This window comes from Vicugna pacos, chromosome 15, assembly GCF_048564905.1.
Source record: "Vicugna pacos chromosome 15, VicPac4, whole genome shotgun sequence".
Classification (NCBI taxonomy): domain Eukaryota; kingdom Metazoa; phylum Chordata; class Mammalia; order Artiodactyla; family Camelidae; genus Vicugna; species Vicugna pacos.
The window spans coordinates 38,177,140-38,189,437 of record NC_133001.1 but is presented as its reverse complement, the minus strand read 5'-3'; the positions used below and the strand labels follow the sequence as shown (position 1 = coordinate 38,189,437).

The 12,298-nt window shown below is 41.3% G+C and overlaps 1 protein-coding gene across 9 annotated transcripts in view; it reads left to right on the top strand.

Annotated features, from left to right (window-relative positions):
• Positions 1–12,298, top strand: part of LTBP1 (latent transforming growth factor beta binding protein 1) — a 371,985-nt gene that overhangs the window by 188,456 nt on the left and 171,231 nt on the right. For all 9 annotated transcript variants that reach the window (XM_072937938.1, XM_072937939.1, XM_072937941.1 and 6 more), the window contains one exon: positions 11,352–11,576. In XM_072937938.1, the coding sequence (XP_072794039.1) occupies positions 11,352–11,576 (225 nt within the window). The remainder of the gene's footprint in view (positions 1–11,351; positions 11,577–12,298) is intronic.

Genomic DNA, 12,298 nt, shown 5'->3' with positions numbered 1-12,298 from the left:
ATCTGAATAAACAAAGAAATGGCTATGTAATTTACCATCTGTCAGCTTAATGGAACAGTACGTAGCTGTTCAGGCTCTGTAGCAGTTTATACCATGCAGCAGTGTCATGGCTATGTAGTGACAAGAGAGTGCAGAAGTGAACTGTAGTCATTCTAACTATAACCTGGATGTCCCTCTAGGCATTATCAGATTGTGGGTATAGATAATATGGTGGTAATGATAAACCCTAAGCCCTTGCCTGCTTACACAAAACCTTCATCCCCACTGCACCCCTTGGAAGAGTGTCTGAGGGTCCCAAAGTCTGCTTGTTCCCCTCCCTGCTCAGTGCTGGTGAGCTGCAGTCACCACACAGTGTCTGCCCAGGTCTTCCTGCCCAGACCCTTCGAGGGCCACTGCAGATGGAGCCCGGGAGAGAGGGCTTGCCCTGCCCTGTGGAAGGCTGCTCTGCAGGACACCCAACTCTGTGCCTGCCTGACCTCTCTGCACACGCAGAGAGGTGCTTGGGAGCCTGTGGAACTGTGAGAACAACTCTTTCTCTTACCTGACCTGCTCGAGGGCCCCAAACCCAGATTCTCCTTATGCACAGTCTGTCACAAAGGCGATGAGATGACGGAAGGTAAGAGCTGGGAGGGCATGGATTTTGGTCTGCCTTGTTTACTGATGTTTGCCAAGGGCCCAAAACAGTGCTTGGCCAGGGCAGATATATAACAAATTGGCACTGAATGAGCCAACACCAAGTTTTGAGCTTCTAGCCTTCACTTCTCACCTTACTGGAACTCAGGGGACAGGTGGGACAGGTGATAGGCCTGCAGAGTGCAATGATGGGCATATTCTGTGTCATCCAACCAATGTTGCTCAGTTCCTTTTCCATTTCATCATTCTTGCCTCTACCTCTGCTTTTGCTCTGTCCGTGCCTCAGAAAATTCTTGCATTCTTCTGTTTAAAAAAAGAATTCCTGATATGTTTTAGCTCATGCATTTGGATCCCTGGAAGAGTTCACGAGTGTACCTGATTTGCTCCTGGCCAAACCCTCCATCTAAGTTCGCGCTCCATTAGCACATGTGGTGACCAATTATGAAAAATGTTTGTTTCTATGGAAGAAGAATGAAGGAGGACTTGGGTCAGGTCTGTTGGGTGAGACTTGAGGGACATCTCTTGGTCCTTCCATCTTAAGAGCTATGCGGAAAAGAGCACTGGACCAGGGGACCCTGGGCTTTTTTCCCATTTCTGTCACAACCTGGCCATGAATCCTAAGTACACACGGTCTCTGTGGGTCACTCTTTGTAGAATAAGGCAGTTAAATTGGGTTATGTGGCAGGTCCTCTCTAGTGTCTCTGAAAACGGTGGTACTTTATGGAGCGCCATTTGAAAACTACTGCTTTTGTACAGTTGGTCCCCAGATTACAGTGGGGTGACATACTTTACGATGGGGCGGAAGCCATATGCATTTGGTAAAAACCATACTTTGAATTTTGAAATTTTGCTGTTTTCCTGGTCTGGTGATGTACAGTAGGACCCTCTGTTACTAGGCGGGGCAGTGGCCGTGATCTGCAGCTGCCAGTCAGCCACACCATCACGAGGGCAAATAGCCAGTATATGCACACACAACCGTTGGGATGTTCACTTTCAGTACAGTATTCAGTCAGTTACATGAGATGGTAAAATTACAAAACTTCATTATAAAATTGGCTCTGTGTTAGACAATGTTGCCCAACTGTAAATGTTCTGAGCACAGTTAAGGTAGGCGAAGCTAAGCTAGAGTGATTGGTAGGTTAGACTAAATACATTTTTGACTTCTGATATTCTTGACCGAAGATGGGTTTATTGGGACATAACCCCATTTTAATTCGAGGAGGATCTGTATCTGCTGAAGTTAAACCACATCAGAGAAAAATGACGAGTGTTAAAAGAGGTAAATGTTGCATTTTTTTTCCATCCAGAATTTTTAGGGAATTTATGTTAACAATTTTTGATTGAGTTCTTGTCTGTAAAACGCTGTGCTGTGAAATATGGGGGATGCAGAGATAAAAATATCATGGCCTCTTTTCTACCACACTCAAAATCCAAGAACAAAAAAAGCAAGACAGATTTGTTTCGTGACACAGAAATTATATTAGATGCCCCCAAATTGGCAAATGATTCTAGGATTCTTTCTTCTTACTCAGCCTCCTCCTTTCTTTGAAGCAAAATTTCTTTTTTGGAGGCCATATTTGGACCACACTTGAAAGAGCTGCAAGAATTTGGACCGGCCATGAAGTCAGAAGCTTTCGGTGCAGTATTTGTGTTCTTAAGTCAGATACATATGTCAAGATTTTGACTTTGCAAATATTTTAAAACTCTAAATTTAGGTTCATCTCAAATCCTATCCAGAAGGCTCCGGAATAAATAAATAACAAGCAGATTTTCCTGAATTTGGTGAGTGTGAACGTGGTCTCTAGACCAAATATGCACCAAGGGTGCCATAAGTTTTTTAAACTTATTTTTTATGTTACTCTATCTAGTTTAAGTAGTCTTAATTGATTTTTGAGAAAGCATTTTGCAGTGGTATTAAAGAAAATGCCAGGCTGCAATAGTTAAAATGGCATTGTGTCTTGAAGCTAGCTGCAGTGATAACCACTGTAAAAGGTGTGGTCTTTAGGGATAAAGCATGCCGTAATTTTTATGAAACCTGTCTCACTGTCCGTGAGTGGACAGCAGTATCATTTCCCCAATTTAGTGTGTTCACATAACTGTCCTAAGTGAAGCTAGCTTTTCCTAAACTTCTGAGCTTTTTATTAACTGCGTTGTCACTAAGTAGGAAACTTAGATTTGAGTCAGTGCTGATTATACAGTAAAATAAAAAAAAAAAAGCACACCACTTAGGGGATTAACTCTACTCCCTTCTGTATAAATTACAAATGACTAGACCTCTTTTTGTTGCTATTTTAAAATTTAAATCCTGTCAATCACGTTAGATGAGGAAACCTGAATTTCACCATTTACCAACTCGGTCAGAGTTTTGAGAATCATAATTTCAGGAACAGACAAGAACCTGTGGGTTATACCATTGTGCCACCCCCTTTTGCAGAGGGGAACACAGTAATCGACAAAGTGAATTGATTGGCCCAGTGTCCCAAGATGTGTGGGATCCGTGTGTTTACTCTGCAAGCCTGCAAAGGTTGCTGTGTTAGTCCCGTGGGTGAAAGAGCCCTGGGTTTGGGAATTACTGAGAGGGAGCTTTCCTGGCGAAGGGTGAAAAAGTGGAATCTGGTGATGTGCTTGATACAGAAAGCCCCTTAGGCTGTGCAGAGCATAAAACTAGATCACACTAGACAGCCCCCAGCTATGGTGAGGCTGTGATCACTGAGCAGAAAGCCATAAACAAAGCTGAGATGATGAATGGCCTTGTCCCAAATTGGAAGCTCTGGTGCGCGTGTGGGTGGTAGGGCTTCCTATCTCTTGGGTTATAAACAACGTGCTATCCAAGCATTTGTTAATGTGCACCCGCATTTAAAATTAGATTCGTGGAATTTTTGTTTGTATTAAGGTTGAGGTTTTGCATTTGTTGAAATGTACGTTTCCTTTAATTCTAGTCCAGTGTACTTTCATATTTGCTGGACAGGGATGGGATGAAATTAGTCATCTTAATTTCCAGAGCAGATAAAACAAAGAGATTCTCTGTGGCAGAAATGTGTTTGGTGGGTGCATTTTTAGCTCTTCTGGAAGCCTTTTCCTTTTGCCCCAAGATTTCTTGGGACTCTTGTTTCTTCCTTTTACATGTGCTAGTCTCTTCTCTCACACAGTAAAAAAGAAAAAAATTCCTCTTACTTTTTCTCCCCCCCAACGCCCCCCAACACAATGGAAATGTATCCTCGCACAGTTATGGAGACCAGAAGGTCAAAATCAAAGTGGAGGCAGGGCCCTGCTGCTCCCTCTGGAGGCTCTAGAGGAGAGTCCCGTCCGGGCCCCTACCCCTCTTCTCTTGGCTGTTGCTGTTCCTTGACTTCAGCTGCATCCTTCCCTTCTCTGCCTTGGTCAAGGTCATAGGTGGCATGACCTCTTTTTCTCTTCTCAAATCTCCCTGGGGCCTCACTCTGACAGAGACATTGTCATTGAAATAAGAGTTCATTGGAGATTTGCAAATATTAACTACTACATATAAAAATAGATAAAAAGCCAAATTTATTCTGTCTAGCAGAGGGAACTATATTCAATATCTCATAATAACCTATAATGGAAAAGAATATGAAAAGGAGTATATTTATGTATATGTACGACTGAAACATTATGCTATACACCAGAAATTGACACATTATAACTGACTGTACTTCAATTTTAAAAAAAAGTTCATCTGGATAATTCAGGATTATGTGCTGCCTCTCAGGATTCATAATCCCCTTTGTTTTGCCATGTAAGGTGGTATTCACTCATCTCCCACATGAAGTTAAATTCGCAGATTCCGGGCTTTAGGACATGGACGTATCTTTTGGGAGATTGCTATTCAGCCTACTACAATTTATCACGCCTGTATATAATTGATACAAAGAATTTTTTTAAAAAATCATCTTACCTATAGAATATCTATTCAGTGAGTTTTAAATGAAACCTTCCAGAATTTAACTTCAGTCTGGCTAAATCATTATCCAGAAATGTAAAATGAGGTCCAGGAACTCAAAGCCAAGTTCACAGTGAACATTTCATGTGTGTATAATAGATGATTCTACCTGTCCCTCGTTCTTTCCCTTCCCCAGATTCTGTCTCCTGTGATTCTTAATCTGTGCTGGTCCTAAGTTCTAACTTACTTAGAGGTTTTCTGTTTTACTGTATCTGCTTTATAGGCCGCCCTGTATCCTTGTGGAAAGAAACAGGAATCTGGCCCTGGTCTGTCACTCCACCCAGCTTTTCTCACTTCCTCTCTTCCTCTGACATTCCCGCCACCCTAGCCTCCTTTCACTTTCTGGATCTTTCTAACCCAGTCTCACCTCAAGGTCGTAGCTCCTCTTACTTCTTGTGCTGCAGACATTTCTTTTGCAAACTTTCACATCACGAGATTCTTCTCCCTTTAGGTTTAGGTGAAATGTCACTTCTTTGCTCCAGACCACTGTATCTCAGATGTGTTCTTGGTTCTGCCTGGGACTCGGTATAAGTTAGCAAACTGATCATCAAGAATTGGCTGTCAGCAGTTCTGTAGCAGAGCAACGGCAAATTTCTGCTTTCAGTAAAAAACGCAAGCCTTGATTTTAGTAATGCCTACTAATCTCTGTGCTACCTTCCTTGGTGCATGTGAAGGATTAGGCGTCCTCTGTCCTTGCTTCAGGAGAATGTGACCTACTATGTATAAAACAGATAAACAAGGACCTACTGTATAGCACAGAGAACTGTATTCCATTTCTTGTAATGAGCTGTAATGGAAAAGAATCTGAAAAAATACATACATATAAGTATGTATAACTGAATTGCTTTGCTGTACACTTGAAACCAACATTGTAAATTGACTACACTTCAATAAAAAGTAAGAATTAAAAAAAAAGTGACCTCTATCTTGGCTTTCAGTTCCAGTTGTTATATTTCAGGGGACTTTTGTGGTGGAGGAACCTCAGGGAGGTGATTCATACTGAATTAAAAAGGCAAGCATGCAGGTTTTTAAAAAGAGGGATAGGTTCTTAAAATGAGCAGTGGTTTGCTGCAGCATGTAATTATTATCTGACATATTTTGTTACCTGAAAACTTTAAACAGCTGCATTATTAACCCACTTTCTGGCTGAACAGAATCTAAAGGTACCCTTTAGAAGAGGGTGATGTAGGTGTGTTGCGGGGGAAAATAAAGTGATAACTTGTACTTTCTAAAAATAATACAGCTCTTGTTTCACCCTGCAAGGGGTATCAATAAAATGCTGAGAGCCTTTAAGGAAATATTACTCTCTTAATCAGAGGTGAGTGGGGAAGCTGAAGTAGCTATTCAAACCAAAATCATGTGTGTGTCTGTTCTGTGAAATGACAGATGTAGGTTTTCCTTCAGTTGGAGGTTTGTTTGCTCTGTTCTGCCTTAGCCGCAATAACTTGAAACAGTCTGTGCTCTGGCACACATAGGAAGCAGGGTCGAGGGGCGGGCAGAAGGGCCAGGATGTTGATGTAGGAAAAGTCGAGTACATTCTTAGAGTGCCTTTCAGGGACAAGCTGCTGAAATATTTTTATAGTCAGCTAAGATAACAGGGAAGAGTGAGAATCTAGCTTTTTATAGTGCAAATCTGTAGAAAATTCAGTTTTCCCATGTGTGTATACAAGTCAGTTTCTGTTCATTTAAGCTAAGTTCCAGTTTGTGGCATAGACGGTGAATATTCTCATGTCAGCCCAGGTTCTCCAGTTATGCGAGGTGTTTTGCAGACCATCGTGAATGCAGAAAGGCTGGGCATATTTAAACCCTCCAACTTTTTCTCCCAGCCTGGATCCTTTTTGCTCATTGTGGCCTTTTATAGCCATACCTTGAGATCCTTGGAGTCGTGGTCACGAAGTGACTCTGGAATAATAGGCTGAAGGCCCCTGGACCTCTTGTTATTTGCAGTGGGTCCCAGGTGACCATATGATGCAATATGGTGAATTATGGAGATGGCCAGCGAGATGTCAGGCTGACACGGTTGTGGAGTTTCTCATCCAGCGTTCTGCATTACACCTTCCTAATGTATGTTCTAAAATATATGTGCCATAGCTAGGCTTAAAACCAGCATACCACAGGCTTCTCAAGTCAGCCTTAGAGATAACTTACTTTTTCCTCTTCTTGTGCTGAGAAAGTTTTATAGAACACTGGCAGCACGGATGATACATCACCAGGTGATGTTTTGAGAGTGGCATGAATTTTGAAACAGAAAGAAACTATTCATAGTTAAATCCTTAACTCTTGTAGGTTGATTTTAAATTTGTTTTCTTTGATATAAACGACTAGCTTTAAAAAGATCACCTGCCACAAAGGACTCAATGCACAGTGAGCTGGGACAAAGAACTTTATATTGTAATTTAGATTTTGTCAAAATGCTGGAACAGGAGAATGGGTATTCTATTTCTCATTCAGAAATGGTTATAAATAGTGGTCTGTTATTGGTTGGAATAAATCAAGCAAACGTTGTTTCCTTTATGGCCGGAGAGACAGAGGGTTATTGGAGTTTTGTTCTGGGATTATTGCTGTATCCACGTAGACCAGTACAGTCCTTGAAACATTTGTATGGAAGCTATCTCAGGGGTTTAAAAATAGATTTAAACAAAACTAATTAAATTCATGTTAGAGTTCAAAATCTGCTATTGATACTAGAAATAAGTCCACTGCTTTGTTTAAAAACAACAAAGATGGTCACGTAGATGAAGTTCTTTTAGTACAGATTATAGGTAGTCCTCTTTGCATGGTGGTGCAGGACCATAAGAATACTGTGCAAGCTATAACTCCAAAACAGTCTTAATAATCGTTGGGGAAATCGCTAGTTCCATGAACTTAAAAAAATTTTTTGTCAAAACACTAAAATCTTTACTGTAGGTATATATGTATAGGGAAAGGAGAAAAATAGTAAAGGTAATATTTATCTAGTGCCCTGTAATTTAAAATGTTAGAAACACTGAGGATTAAAGTGTTGATATTTCTCTGAGTAGAGTTTATCAAGAGTGGTCTGAACATTTTCTCTCTCTTCTCATTCAACCTATGTGAAGTATCTTTTCTTTACCTTAGTGAACTCTTAGACTCCTTTCCAAGTTGGGATCAGCTTCAACCTCTTACCCTTTGTGCTTTCAAAGTTGTGGAGTATCTGAAAGTCCCTTTAATGTAACTTCCTTGGGGACATCTTAATCCTACATCACAACCACTTTCCAGTTTCTCAGTGTTACCACTTTTCACTTCTTTGCTGCCCTTTTTTTGTTGGTCCTTTTGGTTATCCACTTCTGTGAAATGTTGTGGGGTTTATCAGTGCAAAATGGTGAGGCAACACCACTATCTGCTTTTCTGTCTGTGCATAAACTGAATCGTGGATAGGCCAGGATCAGTCATCACCAACAGACTCTGAAGGAAGTGACGTGGTTCCTGATCATGATACACGTCTGTTATTTATGTAGTGATTTGGGGACCAAAGAGTGAACAGTGAAGTTTGTTCCTGGTTAATATTGTGGCAACAGAAATTTGAACTGTGCTGTTGGGGGACTGGTGTTACTTCACTGTGTGAACTGAAATTCATGCATTTTGGAACCATGCAGAGTGAGGAGTGCTCGTACTCCAGTCCTTAATTATTTGCAGTACATTCAAATCTTGGCCAGGCTTCCTATGCCCATTGAATCCATCCAGTTTGGCCACGCCGTGATTTAGAAGTTCAGTTCAGAATTGGACTGGGAGTTAGGAAGGCTTTGACTCAGCCTCTGAGTCAGCTTTGGCTCTTCTTCTTACCTGGCAGATCGGGCGCTGAAGGAAACATTCCAGACCTCATCTAGTGTGGGCAGTTTCGTCTTGATCTGCCACATAGTCAGACCCTGTACATAGTTCTAGGTGGTCACCTTGGTCGTTTTTTCCAGCTCCTTCATTTTACCTTCACTGTCTCCCTTTCTTCAGCCCACTGTTGACTTCCTGTGTCCCATCTCCATGTTGTCCTGATTGCCTGTCTATTATATTACTTCATGTTTCTTTCAATTCTTGTTGCCATCGTCCCAATCCATGTGTTTTTCAACTTGTCGTTCAGTTATTTTAATAGTCTCCCATCTGACTTTTCCACCTAGGTCACTCTCCTTCCCAGCTGAGGCCACAAGCCATCGCAAGAGTAATCTTTCTGGAAAATTCTCTCCTTGAAGTTTCCAAAATAATTTACTAATTACAGAATAAAATCCAAACTCTTTGTGAAGCCTTTATCCATTGTCTGACTCAAGCCTGCATCTCCCAGTTGGTTGTCTGATCCCTCCCCTCAGGAACCTAGGGTTTCAACAAGACAGGCTTTCTCATTATCTCCCAAATAGGCCTCCCTTCCTTTTTTACACACACTATCTTCCTAGGATACTGTCCTTTTGTCTTTTTGAATCCTGCCCAGCTTCCAAGACTTATCCCAAATGGTCTCTCCTGTAAAGTCTACTTTGACTTTCCAGAAAGGACTTTTCTTTTCTATGAAGTTCTACAGGATTTACATTTTATATTTTCCCACTATTGCTTATTTGCTGATCTGTATTTTTAGTTACCATGTATTATCTACTATCCCCAGTTAGCTCTTACAGTCTCCCTTAGTCCTAGGATGGTATTTGGCAAACGGGTAGCCATAAATCTGTTCATTCTTTGATCCAGTTTTTTTTTTTTTTGAGCTGCAGCATTTTTTCTAGAAACTGAACTACATGCTAGAGGTAAAATATTCAAGTCCCCGACCTCACTAAGCTCCAGTTGGATGAGGCATGCAGAAAAGTGATCAAACAGTTGTAATGCAGTGAGCCAAGTGGCATGAGGAGGAATGAACAGTAGTTCATGGAAGCACAGAGAGGCCCAGACCTAGATGAGGGGCAATTGGAAATGCTTCCAGAGAAATGAGGTTTAAGCAAGGTCTAAAAGACGAATAAGAGGTAGGCAGGTGAGGGAAAGAGTGTTCCAGGCCAAGAACACAGTGTAGATAAAGTTTGAGAGGGCTGAGAGGGCCCTGTCCACTGAGGAACTGAATAAACTTCAGTGCAGCTGACATTGTTACATATAAAATAAACAGCAGGGACCTACTGTATACCACAGGGAACTATATTCAATTTCTTGTAATCAGCTATAATGGAACAGAACCTGAAACATATACATATGTATGTATATGCATAAATGAATCACTCAGCTACACACCTGAAACTAACATTGTAAATCAACTACACTTCAATAAAAAATAAAAATTTTTTTCTAAAAGTTTAGTGTAGCTGGATTGTAGGAAATGAGGTGAGTTTCATAGGTGATCAGGTTTCAGAGAGAACAGAGTCTCCATGATGATAAAGATGTGGGCATATTTGATGAATGTTTAGACAGGAGGACTTCGAGGACTGGATGTTTGGTAGGTGACGGGGCAGAGCAGTCCTTGGGTTTCTGGTAAGGGTCACTCAGAGAATGGAGATATTAGAGGGAAGATGATGCAGTTCCATTTGGGACATTCTAAGTTTGGGACTCCTGTAGAATATCTACAGGAGATGGACAGTAGTAGACAGTTTGGAGCACAGCAGAAAGCTTTGACTGTGAAATATAAATCTGGGTGACGTCAGCGTTTGTCAGATCAGAAGAGTGTATACAATTAGTAAAGCAGAGGATTTTAAGACCAACTCTTAAAGCACGCAGTGTTTAAGGGGCAAGTAAAGAGTGGAGTCTACAAAGAATGTTAAGACCCAGTGGGCAAAGAGGAAAGAGAAAAAAAGTGAGATGTCAGAGAAACCAAGGGGAGACTGAAATCCATCCATGAGATTTAGCAACATGGAGACCATTAGTGACTGAGTAAGGGGGTGGGAAGAGGCAGCACAACCTGGCCTCAGCTAGTTGGTAGTGAGCGGAGAAGTGAACGCAATTCCTTTGGAATGTTTGGTCACAGAGGGGAGGATTTAAAGAGAAAGAAAATGGAGTTGAGGGTCTTGTATTTTTAAAACTGATGTAAACTGATCAGTATAGGGTTAATAGAAAGACTTCATTCCCTAATGAAGAGGTGGGCCCCAAGCTGAATTTAGCCTGAATTTAAAACTCCTCTTAAAATTCTTCCCCCAGACGTGTCCTTTTATCTCTTGGTATTATAAATAAATTCCCAACCATTAATCACTATGCTGCTTCTCGGTTCACTGTGGTCTTGTTATCCCAATGAGGTTGCAAATTCCTGTGAAGCAGGATTCAAGCTGTCTACTCCCTTATTTTCAGTAGCACTTAGTTCAGTGTCACACATGGAGAAAAATCTTAACAGATACTATTTTTAGCCCTCTGATTTGTTCATTCTTTGAGGAAATGTTTAATGTCCACTGTGTACCAGGCATTATTCTAGGTGCTGAGGATATAAAGCTCATTAAACTTGGCATATCCTTTTCACCCAAGGAGTTTATGATCTAGGGAGACAATTAGTAATCTAAGAGAAATCTTGAGTGGCTACTATATAGAGATCCATTTGTATATACAATTTCCCCTCTCCCCATGAATTCTTTCCATGTGGGGGATGAACAAGCAGTTGGAGAGCTCAATGACTTAAGGTGGAAAGAACAAGATAGTGAAAAAAATAGGAATTATTTCTGTCCTAGTGTGGTTACTCCTTTATTTAGCATTTCCAAAGTCATTGGGAATATGGTGGCTGTGCTTTAGGGAGCTTTGATGGATTGTTACTTAGCGTTTAAGACACTAACCAGCTCTGCACGTTTTCACTTTTCCCTTTCAGTAATTTGCCATCTTCCGTGTATGAATGGAGGCCAGTGCAGTTCAAGGGACAAATGCCAGTGCCCTCCAAATTTCACAGGGAAGCTTTGCCAGATCCCGGTCCCTGGTGCCAGCGTGCCTAAACTTTATCAGCAATCCCAGCAGTCAGGCAAGGCTCTGGGAACACATGTCGTTCACTCTACACACACCTTGCCTCTGACCATGACTAGCCAGCAAGGAGTCAAAGGTAAGCTGGTTAGTTTGATTTTTTTTTCCCATTCATCAAAACTCTTAACCTGCCAAACCCATACAGAAGCCAGGTGTCTGGAGATGGCCGGGCTGGTATTGGGACAGAATATGGGCCCAGGTAACTGGTGATAGTACTTTCTAGGCTGTAGAGAATTTGGTGTCTAGGAAATTAAAAAATGAAGCCTATCTTTCTCTGGCGACTCAGTACCAAGAGATGGTCAACGTACATGGCGCTGTTCCAGCGGGGCCTGGGAAATAGAAAGAAAGATGGACAAGATGGTCTTCTGGCCCTTATTGCCGTAATAAACTAGTAGATCACACAGTACCTACTTGTGAACACCAAGTCTGTTTTGTAGTTGAAGAGCACTTGGTTTTAGTACTAAAGAGTTTGTAACCTCCCTGGGCTTCAATTTATTCATCTGTAGAGGAAGGTAAACTAGGTCACTTGGAGCTTAGAAATTCTATGACTAATTCATTCTTTTAAACCTGGCATTTCTTATACATGTACAATTTTTTTAAAAGGGGGTCAGAGAAGTGTTACTGGCTCTTACTCTTTAAAACCTGAATCTTAGCATCAGAAGATTAAACTGTTTGAAAGCTGCAGAGAAAGTCAGTACAGATATAAAATACCACACTTTGGTGTCTTGTGTGTGTCATAAGAAGCACAAAAGAGGGCAAGAGAATTATGCTCTGTGAAGTTACATGGTAGGTCCTACAGTT